The sequence below is a fragment of the Eptatretus burgeri genome, chromosome 1 (assembly GCF_056783735.1).
Source record: "Eptatretus burgeri isolate ZD-2024b chromosome 1, Ebu_testis_v1, whole genome shotgun sequence".
NCBI lineage: Eukaryota > Metazoa > Chordata > Myxini > Myxiniformes > Myxinidae > Eptatretus > Eptatretus burgeri.
In genome coordinates this window covers 23,409,330-23,426,317 of record NC_140961.1, presented here as the reverse complement: position 1 = coordinate 23,426,317, position 16,988 = coordinate 23,409,330, and the positions used below count along the sequence as shown (strand labels likewise).

The 16,988-nt window shown below is 42.4% G+C and overlaps 1 protein-coding gene across 2 annotated transcripts in view; it reads right to left on the bottom strand.

Moving 5' to 3' along the window:
• The window catches only part of LOC147034027 (lysophospholipase D GDPD1-like), a 49,032-nt gene that overhangs the window by 19,871 nt on the left and 12,173 nt on the right, over positions 1-16,988 (bottom strand). Inside the window, exons 5-7 of one of the 2 annotated variants that reach the window (XM_085875360.1) lie at positions 9,266-9,384; positions 1,521-1,610; positions 896-934 (exon numbers count right to left, since the gene is read on the bottom strand). In XM_085875360.1, coding sequence (XP_085731486.1) covers positions 896-934; positions 1,521-1,610; positions 9,266-9,384 — 248 coding nt within the window. The remainder of the gene's footprint in view (positions 1-895; positions 935-1,520; positions 1,611-9,265; positions 9,385-16,988) is intronic. The other variant, XM_085875363.1, reaches the window with a different exon arrangement.

The following is a 16,988-nucleotide window of genomic DNA, read 5'->3' as shown; positions in this document are numbered from 1 at the left end:
TACAGAAAACAAACTTTGTGACGGAGTATGATCCAGTCGCCGCCTTCAACGGCCACGACAACCAGAGTGACCGGTGCCGCTGGACCTTTGCCCAGCTAGTGGCAGTCCACTCCATCTCAGGAAGCTCGAAACAATTTTTTCCCCACGCCCTGTCGCATTTTTCGAGGGTTGCCCATCCCTGCATGTGTATGTAGTAGAGGACCCACCGGAGCTCCTTCGCTTCTACTGCTGACGGACCAGTATCTTCGGGAAGAATTGCATCAAGGATCTTGAATATGTCGTAAGGGTAATAATGGCGGTTCATCCGCCCGGTGGGTTGAACCCGGTCTCAAATTCTGATGGCTTCCGTGAAAAGATGTTTTTGCCCATTGGCAGATCAATTCAGGAGGCTGTGGGGGGGTGGGGGGGCAATACCCATGAGACGTCGCATAATTTGAGGGGAGTTTTTATTCAGATCCGTTTGCCCGATTTCTTTCAGCATTGCTTGGATGTCATCAACTGTGAGTAGGTGATGGTTTTTTCTCGTCACGCCGAATGATTTTCCGGAGTTGCTCCAGGAGTTTTTCTCCATAAGTATTAACAGGGTCATCTTTATCTCCTCCTACTCCTCCAGCTCTCGGGCTAAGATGCGGTCCATCCAGAACTGAAAGTGGCGATTCGGGTTGAACGATCCCGATTTAACATTCTGCCCCCTCCCCACCCCGGTAGTATAACTGTGCTTTATCGAAGACGGTTCTATATCAACTCTCGGACTTTTCCGCACTCGGCGTAGGTCAAATCTGAAGTATCAGCGTTAACCGACATCTCGATGCGACAGTCCAAACAAAAAAAATGCTGTAGTTTTTTCCATGAAATATCACTATTTTCTTTCCTCTTCATTTTAGAATTAGCGTACCTTCATTGGGCGGTGCGTATTAGACCGCTGCCGCAATCTCTGCGGACAAAACATACATTACATCATTTGAGTTGTATTCAAAATGTACATATGGTTCCTCAAAACGGTATCTTTATTTAATGATAGAAGATGCATTATTCAGTCTTCATATGTACATCAGAAGCCTATAAACAATCTGAGCTATGTGAAGCAAAAAAGATGGCGGCGATTTATGGACGGCTGAAGGGAAAGGAGCGGGAAGGCGTGCCTGTAGAATGGGCGGGGCTTATGACCCACCCACAAACCCACACATCCACCCACAGACACAAACTCAGCTTCATATATTAGATATATAAATAAATAAATAAATATAGTTTATAGCCCTATCACACAATGGTGAAGAATCACTTCAAGGAATTTGTGGATTCAGATTTGGATCTTCACCAAAATTGAATCAATTCTTCCTTGTCAAATGCCCAATCTGTCCACAAAATTCATCCGAATCTATCCACAACTTTTTGAGATATCCTGTTCACAAACAGACAGAGATGGACAGACAACAAACAGGGTGAAAACAACCTCCACCCATCTTCGGTAATGGAGGTAATTAATAAGTAATTCCCTCTGTTCAAGTCCCACTCCTCACCTCCAGACGACATTTCCGTACTATCTGATGCCGTGCATTCCCCCAGACAGTGAGGGGCTCACGACGGAATTCACGAACAAGCTCGGACACCTGCAGGAGCACATGCAGATTATTCAGCTTTGCTGTATCGGCAGAGAAATGATGCTCCAATATCAAGTGGCGAAAGGAAGGCAAGATGGTTTCATCATAAAAATATAAGGAAACACAAAAAAGGTTGAGTGGCAGTGGAGGATTTAGATGGCCCTACATTGTCATAGTTTGTATTTTAGTGGACATCCAAAGTTGCCCCAAAAATATTAAGGCTCAACCACATTGTGCGGTCTGGTATTATATGCAAAATCAAATCCACCAGGTAGATCTGCTCGTAAAGATGATGCCAGTCTATCAGACCAAACATATTACCAACTTCTTGAAGTTCATTAATGAACCAGGTGAGCTTTTATAAACAATCCACGAACATGGACAAGCCTAGTTTTTTGAAGCTTAGAATATAAATCCTGATACCGATACCTTCTGCTGCATTTGAGCACAAGACCTCTGGACCATATCCCTAAGAAGTTTAGCATAACTGTTTGCAAAGAGAGTCATTTAATTAATCGTGCTTTACATTACATAAAAAAAAACAAGTTGGACAAAGCATTGGTGGATCCAGGAATAGGGATGGAGGGCGATGAGAGGCGAGAGGTTCTCGACACCCTCGTCTCCCCCCCCCCCGCCCCCCAACAACCTTTTTCAAAGTGGGAAAATACATTATGGTGCCCGACTTTTCAACTTCACCTTCATTCAAAAAACTTTTGAAATTTTTGTATCTCCAAGGAATATTATATTTTGGGTGGTCTCCTCCAACTAAAGCCATACAGACAGCTTTGGTTCTTGCCAAGTACAGGTCAGGTCGGGTCGAGTGTGGGAGCATGCGCCGGAGCAGCGCATCGCTGCATCCACTTTCTGCCGGTACTTCAGGGGACTCTGTCTGGCCATCCCTCAGGCTGATGCCTGGCCCATCCCCATCTCCATCTCCTGGAGATGCTGATCAACCTGCTGCAACCATGAGGTACGTAGTTGGCCCATTGGCCTCCTCCACTCACGAGGCTCCCTCGCTGAGAGAATCTGGTGAGCAGGATCAGCGTCAGCAAAATGAGCCACTTGTCTATACAGCCGCAGCTGATGCTCACATACTATGCATATAACAAATCTCGTTTGAGTCTCTCTCAGCAACTGCTCGTTGCGCACAAAGTCCAACCAGCAATTAGCAAGGACTCTCTGAAATGATCTGGTACCAAAGGAATTAAGTTTCTCTCTCAGATCCCTGGTCAGAGTCCAAGTCTTACAGCTGTAGAGCAAGAACGGAAGCACCATGGACTTGAAGACTTGGACTTTTGTCCTGCACAGGTACCGGCAGCACCACACTCCATGACCCAATGAATCCATGACTCCACAGGCCTGACCCAGATATCTATTGACCTCTAGATCTCAGCCAGCAGACATGAATATCACTGCCAAGGTTAGTGAATCTCTCAGTGACCTCAACATCCTCACCACAAATAGGTACAGACAAAATAGCAGCATCCAAGATGTCAATTAAGAACTGGATCTGAGTTTAGACCCAGGAAACCCGTAATCCCAGCAGCTCTGACTCCTCATTCAGCACCAAGAGGGCCCCAAAAAGGATATCGAGAGTCTCCACAAAGATGACTGCATCATCTGTGAAATCAAGGTCAGAGATCTTGACATTCCCAAACGAGGCACCACAGCTTGATCTCTCTAACATCCTCCCCCAGAATCCAGTCCATACAAGCGCTGAAAAGTGTGGGGGCCAGTACACACCCCTGATGAACTCGGGTAACAACTGGAGATAAGTTGAGATGGTATCACCACATCTCACAGCACTCTCAGTACCAGAGTAAAGTTCAGACATCAGATTGATCAGTTTTGGTGGCACCCCTCAAAGACAAAGAATCATTCGGAGGGCATCCCCATTCACTGAATCGAATGCTTTGCAGAGATAAACATGGGCTGCAAGCAGCCCCTGCCAAAACTCTCGTCTGCACTCGGTGAGGACCCGAAGAGCAAGGATACGGTCAATCGTTGACCTCTTTGGTGTAAATCCTGACTGCTCTGGATGCTGGTGCTCAAGCAGATAGTGGCGAACCCTATCAATAATTATCCGAGCAAAGACCTTGCCCGGCAATGAGAGCAGCGTCACCCCTCAGTCGTTGTTGCAGTCCTGGCGATCACCCTTCCCTTTCTTGAGAGGGGCAACAACACTCCTCTTCCAGTGAGTTGGGATGATGCCTGTGTTCCAGGCAGGGCACAGAAGTGCATGCAACGACATGAGTACAGCATTTCCACCAGCCTTGAGAAGTTCAGCATGGATGCCACAAATCCTAGGAGCTTTGCCCCATTTCAACTGGTTCAACGCAGCCCGTGTTTCCACAAACGAGGGTGGATCACAGATGATTGGAGGGTCAGCAACAGGGAGAGTAATACCCCTGACATCCAACTCAACAGCTGGTAGATCAGCCTGGTACAGCCGCTCAAAGTAACCGGCCCAGCAGGCCTTCACTTCCGTGTTCTCTGTCAAGAGCCCACCATCCTCCACTCCAACTGCAGTACAATGAGGGACGGGCTTGGAGGAATGCAATGCACGATTCCCCTGTAAGCAGCACAAGAATCACTTGACCACAGGTGATGCTCTCCACCCCTCACAGATTCCTTGCACATAGGCCTCCTTGTTCACCCTCGGCACACGTACAGTTTGATGCCTCCACTCCCTGAGCAGCTCTGCTTCGCCATTAAGCCTGGCCCTGCGACTCTGGTCAATGGTATCCAATGTCTCTTGAGACACAAAATTCTTCTTTGCCCTTCGATGAATTTCATGACATCCACCGGCAACATCAAGGATGGTGGTCTTGAAAGTACTCCACAACTCGTCGGAATTCCCCAAAGCACCCATATCCCAAATCCCCACTCATCCTGTTCGCAAACTCATCAGCTGCCCTCTCATCCTTCAGCTTGTCAACATTCAGCCGAGACTGGGATGGTACCATTCTCCTGGATTTGAGCTGCAACTTCAGAGTTGCTACAACAAGCCACTGGTCGGTATTGAGGAACTGAACACTCCGGTAGATCCTGCAGTTCGGGATCATCCTCCAGCAACCATCAACGAGCACATGGTAAATTTCGTTTGCCACACCACCAGCGTTGGAATACCAAGTCCAGCTATGAGCCTGTGGGCACTGAAACCATGAACCAGCCAGCCACCCTAAGTCCATGATTTCTTACAAACTCAAAGAACTTAGTGCTATTCTCGTTCACAGTTGCAGACCCATGGGGACCAACACATGCCTCATAACTATCCCTATCAGTTCCAGTCGATGCATTGAAACCCCCCAAGACATGAAAGTATCGCGCCTGGGGCACTGATCAACCACAGACTGAAGCGTGGCATAGAATGCATCCTTCACAGTGAGATCACTCGCCTCAGTTGTTCAATATACAGAGACCAGGGAAACGACACCCAAGGAGTGACGAATCCCAAGTCTCCTAAGATGCTCTTTGACTTGTGTTACCTCAATTATCATTGGAGCCAGCTTATTGGACACAGCTACAGCAATTCCTTGGGCATGGTAACCATCAGAGTGACCAGACCAATAGTAGGTGTAACCATCTGCCATGATCTCACCACTATCTGGTCTCCGAACCTCAGAGTGCTGCAATACCGATGTTCAAACACTTGAGCTCAAATGATAACAGAGACATGTGATCATCCTCTCTTAGGGATAGGACATTCCAGGCAACCCCCCAAAGGGACGGCATCAGGTTAACCCAAGGAGACCGCTGTCTGGTGGACAACACCTCAATACCACCTTGACACACACAACCACAATCCAACCCAAGATTGATACACAATACCACACTACCACAATATTGTCCCCATCAGTGAAGCGACGGGTTTTATTTGCTAGTGGTGAATGAAACGGAAGGTTTGGGGCGGTGGGGGGGGGGGGTTGACACACCCGGAACACTACTTCGTAGTGTTTAGGTCGTTTATAAAATAAATGGACAGCCCAAACCGATAATCTTTCAAAATAATTGACTGACCTCTAAAAAACTATATTCTTAAGAATTCAGTCATGCCTCAGTCTCTCCAATTACAGAAACTATATTACAAAGTCGCATGCTTACAGAATATACTCACGTCTTGTGCAGTTTTTCTGTCTCCTCAGTCCTTCAAAATCAATTGTTCATAAACGTTTTGTTTAAACATTTCTGGCTTTGCTTATAGCAGCAGCTCTCAAGGAAAGCATTTTGTGCAAGGCTGCACAAGTGAGAAAAGCAGGCTGTATGGTTGTAAATCCTCCATTTGATGATTCAATAAATAATAAATAGATAAACATGCCAGAATTCAAACTGCCACGTCAAGCTGCAACTTTAGAGCAGAAATGATAGAAAAGTCTGTGGCAGGGTGGTGGAAGAATGAAGGAAATAAGATAAAGATTTTAGATCACTCGAACAGGGGCACAATATTACTCATCTGTGTGTCAATCGGCGATATAAAGGTTCCTTCCCACCGTGTACATCCATCTCCATTTAAAGGATGGGTTAAGTCTTTTCGTGTTTCACCAACCCCCCCCCCCCCAAAAAAAAAACCCACAATGAAACAGAACCAGGAGGAGGCCCATTGGCTCATCATGCCTTTGCCATATCTACACCCTGGACTTCCAACCTACTGTGAGTGGTGTTAGACCTTAACGCGATAGTTTGGTCAGGAAACAGGCAGATTATGGCCTTCTCTTTTAAAAAGCGACAACAAAAATGTTAACATCTGCAAGCAAAACAGAAACAGCTGGCTTTACATCCCATTCTGAAGGATGCTGTGCTCTGAGATTTATGCTGTTGTTGTGCTGCCCTGGTCAGTTCTGCTCAAAAAGGCCCGCAGCCGGGAAACAGCTGATCAATCTCCTAGGAGCGACCCAGAGATCCCTCACACCTATTATGTTGTGCTCTTGTCTAAGTGGAGCCAAGACTGCGCAGTCTTTCATTATGTGTTTTGTTGTGTGTGAGGCAGCCTGGAAGAGGTTGCAGGCATCATCAGTGGTGTCATAGAGTCTGTATTTGGAGTGGAAGAGCTGTGGGTGGTGTCTGCAGCAGAGGTGTGCAAGGTGAACATGATCGGATCTGGAGAGTAGTTGGTCTGTGTCATGGGTTTACTGCCCAAGATATTGTCTGGGCCTAATTTGTTGGTTGCATTTACGGTGATGTGGGTGTGGATGTTTTTTTTGTAGTTTCAGTTGTTCATTGGGGGGGATGTTTTGGAGGATGTCACTGTAGTGTCTTTGTGGTGTCGTTTTAATGTGTCTCGGGTCTATGGGTGGTTGTACATGTAGTGGCAAGGGTGGTTAGAGTTGGTACTTGCCGTTGCAAGGAAATGCACACCTCTCATGTTCAAGTGGTCTTTAATTTTTAGCATTTATACTTGAGATGTATGTTATTATCATACATAGCCAATGGGATCACTTGTAGCTCGCAAACATGGCCAGAGCACAATCTCACTGCACTTGGCATACAGGATCTTATTCCTTTGAATAAAACCAGATTTTATTATTTAAAATAAAACTTTCCAAATTTCCAGTTATTCCTTCCTGAGAGTTTCCTTCTGTAGCAATCTTGTCCATTCCATGCATCCTTTCTTTCCTGCCCCCATTCCTCTCCACCCCCATTGTTTATCCAAGTCTCCCTCTATCTTGTCCTTCAACTCTGCTCTTGGTGTCCCACACACCCCGTCCCCGTCCCGCTCTTTATTGTTCATTTTGTTCTGTTGCATCGCGATCTGTTCAGCATATTAGCTCTTCCGCAAGCCTTGACACCTTATCGAAAAACAAAAAAGGAAATATTGCTTGTGTGCACAAAATCCTGAATACACAAGCTGCCCTTCTTACATCCTCCAGACTTCTCCATTGATGCGATTCTCTCACACAAACGTTTAACAACATTAAAGTGCAGTACACCCTTAAATATCATGGGTTTGAATATCACGGGTGTTGACCAATTGCGGGCAACCAACCTCTTATGTTCCGATTTCGTCATTGTGGGGTTTCATTTCGACCAATCGTGGTTTTTGAGCGGAGTTGTCAAAGTTATCTCCCACCACAAGCATTTTGTTGTTTCTCGTGCATCATTAATCGTGATGCTAAAGCTTAAAATGATGGAGAAAAGAAGTGATTATTGTTAACAGTTTAGATTTTACATATTTAATTATAATTCAGCAGCACTGCTGCGTTGCAGGTGGTAACTGAGACACGGCAAATGCAATACTGTTTAGTGTAATCTTCCATGTAATCGTAATTGATTCCTTTGTTTTCGGTTATTATTGCCCTTTGTTATTTTAACCATGAGCCCCAAGAGAAAAACTGTTACGAGTGGTGAAGCAAGTGCAAAAAGTCAAGGAAAGTGATGTCTAACTCAGAAAGTGGTGGCTTTGGAGAAGCTTGGTCAAGGAGAGAATGTGTTTATTTTATTTATTTGCTGGTTTCAGAGCTGCCAAACGGTTTATAAAAGAAAACATCGACAGATTACAAAGGTAAAAGATTTACGAGATCACGGTAATAGGGAAGGAATGGTGGGGGCTTTGGGGCTGGCAGAATGGGCTGGAATTATGCACAATCGCCTCTAAGTCAACTAGCCTGCATTTGAATCCCTTCCCAGCCATAAACCGTTATCCCAATGTTTCACAAGCAAGGTGATTCATCAATGTGTGTGCCGTCCTTCAGATGGACATTAAACTGGGTGTTCCATCTGCCGGCATTAGTTCGTGGACGTTTAAGACCCCACGGTGTCCTTTGCGAAGAGTGTGCCAGCTATCGCCGGCACTCTGAACAAATTCCAAATTCGTGCTCTAACTAGCGCTGGGAAAGCAATGGCAAAACCACCCAGTTTAACCCTTGCTAAGGAAGCTGCATCAGCAGCACTGGCACTCTGTGAAGAATATGATACATCAGAGAGAGATAGAGAGGTGGTGGGGGCTTTAGACAAATTACAGATGAAAAGGGCAGCGTTTAATCTGCTTCATCGGAGCAAGAAACTTCATCGCAAAGCAAATTTATTTTTATTCTATGTTTATTTCAATTATGATGTGTTTATTTTTGGCTGTCACCGGCCTTCCTCTATATTTTCTCAAAGTCCCGGAACCTAATCCTCTTATTACCATATGAAACTGTTTTTAACTATCGCAGCATTTTGTACGAACGATATTTAAGGGTTTACTGTATATTCTTAAACAGGGCTGGTAGGACGGCTAGAATTACGCACAGTAACCTCCAAGTTGTCGAGCCTGGGTTCGAATCTCGACTCAGATACAAACTATCATCCTGGTATTTCACAGGCAGGATGATTCAATGTGTGTGCTGTCCCTCAAATGGAGATAAAAACTGGCGTCCCGTCTGCCGGCATTAAGTGGTGGACATTAAAGATCCCACAGTGACCTTCGTGAAGAGTAGGCGAGTTATCCACAGCACACTGAACGAATTACAAATTCCGGCTCTAACTACTACCGAGAAGACAATGGCAAACTCTCCAGCATAACCCTGGCTACGAAACTACATTGGCAGCACCGATGTTCTGTAACAGATTATGGTACATCAGATACAGAATTCTTAAACAATACCAGTGATAGTAAACTTTCACAACATCATTGTGAATATAAATAAATGCTAAATCAAGATAAAATGCAGACAAAAAGATTTCACCTGAGAGATAAGCTCATCGTCATTATCCTTGATATCGATATTGATGGAGACGTCAGGAAAAGCAGCGAAGACTTCACGAAGCAGCGGGATTCTCCGATCTTCTCCCATGCATTCACATCCTGCATAAACACCATAGAGCTCATCGTTAAAATCCGTCAGGTATTTTTTTTTTTGAATGAACACATAAAGAGGTTTGTTTCAAGTCCCTATTAAATGGTGGGAACAATTCGCATACAGCCACTAAGAAAAATTATACAATGAAACAGATACGGACTTCATCAACCGGTTTGATCCATATTCAGCACCAAGGTTGCTGTGGGGAACAGAGAAGATGGTGAAAAATCAACCAGTTCTTCTTACCTCTGCCACCGAAGGTGGACGGAGGTTTTATATTCACCCGTTTGTTTCTTTGTCAGCAGGATATCTCAAAAAGTTGTTGACAGAATAGGATGTGTGACTGGGTGTGTGCCAAGGATGAACTGATGCGATTTTGAAGATCTGGATCCAGAAACTAGAAATTTTTTTTTAGTGATTCTTTGCCATTTGAGAGATAGGGCCAAAAACGATATTTCAAAAAGTAATGGATGGATTCGGACAAAACTTGGTGGATGAGTTTGGTGTGTGACAAAAATAACCCGCTGTGTGGAGGACAGGCGAATAAATCACAAATGATCCAAGTAAAACAAACTTTAAAAAAAAAAAATGTTCTTGACTCGCGCTTCGTAATTTAAAAAGGAAGAAATACAATGGCACACAGTCGAGCGCACACCTCCGCTAGGCTGAACAGTTTACGTTTTGTATCCCACTGATAGGCCGTTTCTGGATCCAGACTTGAACCAAAATCTAATTGGCTTGTTCTTGTCACTTACCAAATTCATCCACCAAGTTTTGTCATAATCCGTCCACAACGTTGTGAAATATCATACGATATATAATTTTTGACCCCATCTCCCAATGGTGAAGAATCACTTTTTAAAATTATCAGATCTGAATCCTCACCAAAATCGCATCAATTCGTCCTCGTCACACACCCAACCTGTCCACCAATTTTTGTCTGACCCCGTCCACAACTTTTTTGAGATATCATGCTCAAAAACAGACACAGACAGACGGACAAGGGTGAAAACAAAAACAAATGCTTCCCACGCAAAACGTCAAATCCATACTTTTAAAATTATCTCCACAGCACAAAGGAACTTCAGTCAATCAACAACATTTAATAAATACCAGTGTGGATGATGTTCCATTCTTTAAATGCCTTAAAATACAAACCGATATAGATTTTTCCCTTTTTCCAAGGAGCCTTCAGAATGTTCTCTGCCCAACATTCAGTACATATGAAAACATACAAGCTTGTTTCGTAATGCATGTTGGGCCAACACCTTTTTATAACGTCACCATATTGGCACATCCTTAATGATAATAAAGGTTGTTTAGCCTTCTATCAAAACTCTGTTTGGATTCCTGCAGGATTATCATTCTCTCTTAAAAAAAATGTGTAAAACAGGATAATCAAGTAATAAATAAATAAATAAATAAATAACCAGAGAGCTGGTGTCAAAGCCAGCCAATGCTCGCCTGTTTATACATTTATTGTTTTTAAAAGACTAGTCCAATAATATTTTTTTTATAAAGCATTGCAGTGAAGTGTCATCCAAATAATTTTAAAGCAATATATGTATTTGTATATTGTAATCAGTAAAAAAGTGTGGTAGATAAAAACATTAGAAAGGAAATAACTTGCACCAAAAACTTTAACATTTTCACGCTCACGCCGGGGGTATCGCTATAGCTCTCTGTTCTTCGAACAGGTGAGCTAAAAACTTGTTAGAAGCTCAACTGGTGAAAAACGGATATTTAAATAAAGTAAAGAATTTTTTTTTGGCAATTTACAATAATCAACAAGTGGTGCCAGGCACAACAAATCCCGCCCATTTCAGGCATAAAGTTATTTTGGGGATCAAATTTAAATTTGATACATCCTTAACCTGAATGTTCATTATAAGGAATAGAATAAGGAATATTTTAGTCTTAGTTTGAAGTCAATGAAACCATTTTTGACGAAATTATGAGCGAAAAACGATTTTGACCTTTTCGTGACCTGACCTTGACCTTTGACCTAATTGGACCCAAAAGTTAATTGGGACGTCCGAGGTTCATTACACACCTGTGGATACAATTTGACAGTGTTTGAGCCAGCCGTTTTCCCCTAAAGTTGTATTTTCATAACCATGTTTTAGTTTTAATGGAAAATTTGTAAGTTTGACCGATGACCATGATCCCCAAAACTTCGGACCCTACCGATCTTCACAAATATGCATTTTTCACTATAGGAATGGGTAGGATTATAAGTGACAAATAGAATAAGGTTCACTATAAGCTTAGTTTGAAGTAAATCAGATCATTTTTGACGAAGTTATGAGCGAAAAACGATTTTGATCTTTTCGTGACCTTGACCTTTGATCCAATTGGACCCAAAAGTTAATGGGGTTGTCCAAGGTTCATTGACCACCTGTGGATTAAATTTGATAGTGTTTGCTAAAGCCGTTTTGCCGTAAAGTTGCTACCAGACAGATAGACAAACAAACAAGCCGGGAGGCGACGAGGGATTCGCTAGGATCGAAGCGCTGGATACGATGCTTTTCATTCTGACCGATCCACCAACGAAGATTCATTGCCAAGACGTATTGATTTACATACAATTGTTCCTCTGCCTGGCAAGATTTTTCCTATTGCATATTTTGCCAACTGGCACTCCTCATAAAAAATGACGGTAAATAGACACCCTATTTTTGAAGGACTACCATTTGAAAAATAATCGGTTTGCTGGTTTGTGCTGTGGAGCCTCACGTTGCGCGCGCGCACACGCACATGCACACGCACACACACAAAACCTGATAAATTTCTCTCAATGCTCTTGTTTGACCACACCTCCTGAGCCACACAATATTTTTCATAAGCCACGCCCACTTTCCTACGCCACTCCCACTTTAAATAATAAATAATTGGAGGTGGTGTGTTGGTCGTGGAATCGTTTTCGGGAAATAAATAAATAATTGAAGGTGATGTGTGGATCGTGGAATTGTTTTCAGTAAATAAATAAATAATTGGAGGTGGTGTGTGGGTCATGGAATAGTTTTCGGTAAATAAATAAATAATTGAAGGTGGTGTGTGGATCATGGAATTGTTTTCGGTAAATAAATAAATAATTGAAGGTGGTGTGTGGATCGTGGAATCGTTTTCGGTTAATAAATAAACATATTATTAGAAATCCACAAAGACAGAAATGCTGGTGATTCCATTTATTTTGGATCCTTTTCACTTTGGTCAATAACGTTTGGATCGAGGAGAGATCGAAGGTGGAACGACGGTGTAGTTCCTTACAAACACTGTATACACACCTTAAATGACGGTAAATAGACACCCGATTTTTGAAGGACTACCATTTGAAAAATAAAACCTCAATCAAAAATCGGCTCGAGTATAATTTTGTAAATATCTCAGTGTTTAATTCCGAAGTCTCGTTTCTCTACATTCAAAACTGAAGGACAAGTATTGAAAATACTGCACGCGGTTTTTCGGCCACTGCACAGCAATGGGTGGTTGCTCGGCAACGAAATTCAAATGCGCACATTCCCAGTATATATTCCACCTGTTGGAAAAGTTTCGTCAAAATCGGTTTGCTGGTTCGTGCTGTGGAGCCTCGCGTTGCAGACACACACACACACACACACACACACACACACACACACACACACACACACACACACACACACACACACACACACACACACACACACACACACACACACACACACACACACACACACACACACACACACAATAAGGGATATCTAGCATATATAGCGAATCCAACAAACAGACAAACAAACCGGACGATTACAATATCCCGCTCCCTCCCTCCGGGGGCGGGATAATAATTAAATGCCATTAAAACTATTAAAACATTTTGACACGGTATCAACATCCAGGCTCAAATAACTTGTATATAGAGTAATTACTAGCAGGGTATGCTTGCACATTGTGTAAGCTCAAATAACTTACATTGTGGAAGCATATGAACCGTGCTTCCCCATTGTCTCGGGTCACACACCGACATTTGATTTTTCATTTATTTATTTTCATTTCTTTTATTTTTTCCCATTTATTTATATTTTTCCCGTTTATACATTTATAGTTTTTATACGGATGCTTTCCGACTGTTCTGCGATTTCTCCATCACCCGGAAGGTACCGATCTTTAATATCAGTCAATGAGTGAATGAGTCAGTCAGTGGTTAGAAAGAGCTTTTCTATATTAGATTATTAACAATTTACAATAAATAGATTACGTCAAAAACAACTACACAGCCATTTGGTTATTAGAGCTTTGCTTAAAACACAAACATTAGCCGTCATTGAATTCGAGAACAGATTTCAGAGGCACCGATTTATAGGCACTATTTCAGTGTCCATCTCAAGTCATCCTTGAAGCCATTTAAGAGTGAACCACCAAGTGTGGAATGGCACCACCCATAGATCAGATCACACAAGGCAAGTGGATTGCATACTCTTTGAAGTTCATTAGCGGACCAGCGAGGTTTTAACTTGGTTAAAAAATAACAATAGCAACAGGGTAATACTCTTGATATGAGCTCCAATACTGAGATACTTGGAATCAAAATGTTTATAATTCCTGTTTTTAGCTACATTTCAACATACTTGATGGATGCTCGTCTATTTTCCTCACCCTTACACCACCAATAACAACTGAACACGTTTCTCTGCCATGATTCTACGCATGCCTCGATTTTATTGTTGTTGGTATAGTCATAATTGCTCATTGTGCTCCCAGCACTGTCAATTAAGCCCTGCTAATCCATCAGCACTCAGTAGTAGCCAACACCAGGTCTCAAGCGGTTGTGACAGTGCCACATATGGCACTAGTCGTCTGCAGCAAGGGGAAGTTTGCCATCTAATTCAACTACGATTTACAGTCAGAATTCTGCTCTTCCTCTGGTGAACCAAGGGGATAGCCATCGGAGGAATACAAGAAGCTGCACCTTCACTTCAATCTGTTTTGTACAAGTTGGTGGTGGAACATTGGGTCATGATCTGAGACTTGCCAGGTTTCTTCAGCTCTGCTTACAATTGCCCTTTGTACGTCTGGAGGTGCTATTCCATCGAGTAGAAACTGATCATTCACCTTGGTTGGTTTAAGGCAGTCGATGCAATGGCAAGCTATGTTGAGAGCCAGGTAAAGTTTGTTGACATGTGTAGACCGTTCCCATGTGGGCTGTACTCCACAACAGAAGCACAATGATGGATGGTCCTGTCCTGTCCTGATGGTGTTTAGATCTGCACCACATCTTGAGTTGGCCAGGTTTTTGTAGGATGTTACTTCTGGCACTGACAGTGCCTTCAGAAAGTATTCACACCACTTGACATTTTCACATTTTGTTGTTGCAGCCTGAATTTGAAATGGATTTAATTTTAAAACTTTGTCACCAAACGACACAAGATACACCATCATGACAAAGTGAAAACATGTTTTCAGAATTTTTTACAAATTAATTAAAAATGAAAAGCTGAAATGTCTTGCATCAATAAGTATTCAATCGCCTGAGTCAATACATTGTAGAAGCACCTGAAGCAGTGATAACAGCTTCAAGTCTTCTTAGGTGTGTCTGTCAGCTTTGCACATCTGGAGTTGGGGATTTTCTCCCATTCTACCTTGTGGATTTGCTGAAGCTCTGCCAAGTTGGATGGGGAGTGTTGGTGAACAGCAATCTTAAAGTCTTTCCAGATTCTCAATGGGATTCAAGTCTGGGCTTTGACTGGGCCACTCAAGGACTTTCACATTCTTGTTCTGAAGCCATTCCAGTGTTGCTTTGGCTTTATGCTTGGGATCATTGTCCCGTTGGAACATAAATCTTCACTGGTCTGTCTTTTGCACTCTGAAGCAGGTTCTCCTCAAGGATTTGCCCATAATTGGCTCCATTCATTGTTCCCTCTATCCTTACAAGTCTCCAAATCCCTGCTGCTGAAAATAATCGCCATGGCATGATGCTGCCACCACCATGCTTCACGGGAGGGATGCTGTTAGATGAGTGATGAGCTGTGCTCAGTTTCCACCAAATGTAGCACTTTGCTTTCAGACCAAAGAGTTCAATTTTCGTCTCATCAGACCACAAAATATTTTGCCTCATGTTTTCAGATATTCACGTGCTTTTTCTCAGGAGTGGCTTCCGTCTGGCCACTCTCCCATAAATCCGAGATTTGTGAAGTGCTGCAGAGATTATTGTCCTTCCGGCAGATTCTCCCATCTCAGCCAAGGAAAATCTGAAGTTCTGTCAGAGTGGTCTTTGGGTTCTTGGTCACCTCTCTGACCAAGGTCTATCTTTCCCAGTTGCTCAATTTGGTCGGACAGCCAGCTCTAGGAAGTCTGACTCGGGTCATATTCTTTCCATTTCCCAATAATGTAGCTAACTGTGCTCTTGGGAACTTTCAACCCTCTAGAAATTGTTTTTTCACAATTCCCCAGATCTATACCTCCTCACAATTCTATCTCGGAGTTCTTCGGACAGTTCCTGGGACTTCATGGTCGAGTTTCTGCTCTGACATGCACAGTCAACTGTGGGACCTGAAATAGAAAGGTGTGTTTCTTTCTAAATCATGTCCAATCAATTGAATTGGCCACAGGTGGACTCCAATCAAGTTGTAAAGACATCTCAAGGATGATCAAAGGAAATTGGATGCACCTGAGCTCATTTTGAAGTGTCACAGCAAAGGGGTTGAATACATATTGATGCAAGACATTTCAGCTTTTCATTATTCATTAACTTGTAAAAATTTCTAAAAGCTTGTTTTCACTTTGTCATTATGGGGTATTTTGTTTAGATCGGTGACAAAAAAAATTAAATTTAATCCATTTTAAATTCAGGCTGGAACACAACAAAAGGTGAAAAAGTCAAAGGGTGTGAATAATTCCTGAAGGCACTGTACATTGTTCTTGTTGATACGATTCATATCGCAAAGTGTGCAGTCCAGAGTGACTCCAAAGTAGAATGGGTTTAAACTAGGGTTGAGCTCATGACCACACCATTCGATGTGTTGGCCTCGTATATCTTTTCCGTTCTGAAGATGGAAAGTGATCACTTGTGTCTTGTCTGGGTTGGCCCAAAGGTTATGGAAGACTAAAATAATGCATAACAAGTGAAATCCTTCAATACAGCGTGTGTGATGAAGCAAATGAGTATACTCATGTTAAAATATGCAATTTATGCTTTTTCAGTTGAAAAACAATTAAAAAGCGTACTTAATATTTGAAATGTAAAAATCTTGTTATTATTGTGATAAGCACATATATATATATATATATATATATATATATATATATATATATATATATATATATATATATATATATATATATATATATATATATATATATATATATATATATATATATATATATATATATATATATGACAGAAGGAATGAAATCGTTTGATACAGCGTGGCAGGGGGCCGCAAAAGAATGATGTAAAATAAGAAGAACTTCGCTTTCAGCATTCGGCGCGAAATGCCATGGTGGGTGGAAATGACGTCTTCCGTTCGTTCGTACATGAGAGGGGAGCGTTTCTTGGTTTTTTTTCCGTCAAGCAATAAATTCAATGGTTTTCACATATATATAACACATTAGTTTCACAAATTTCCATTGA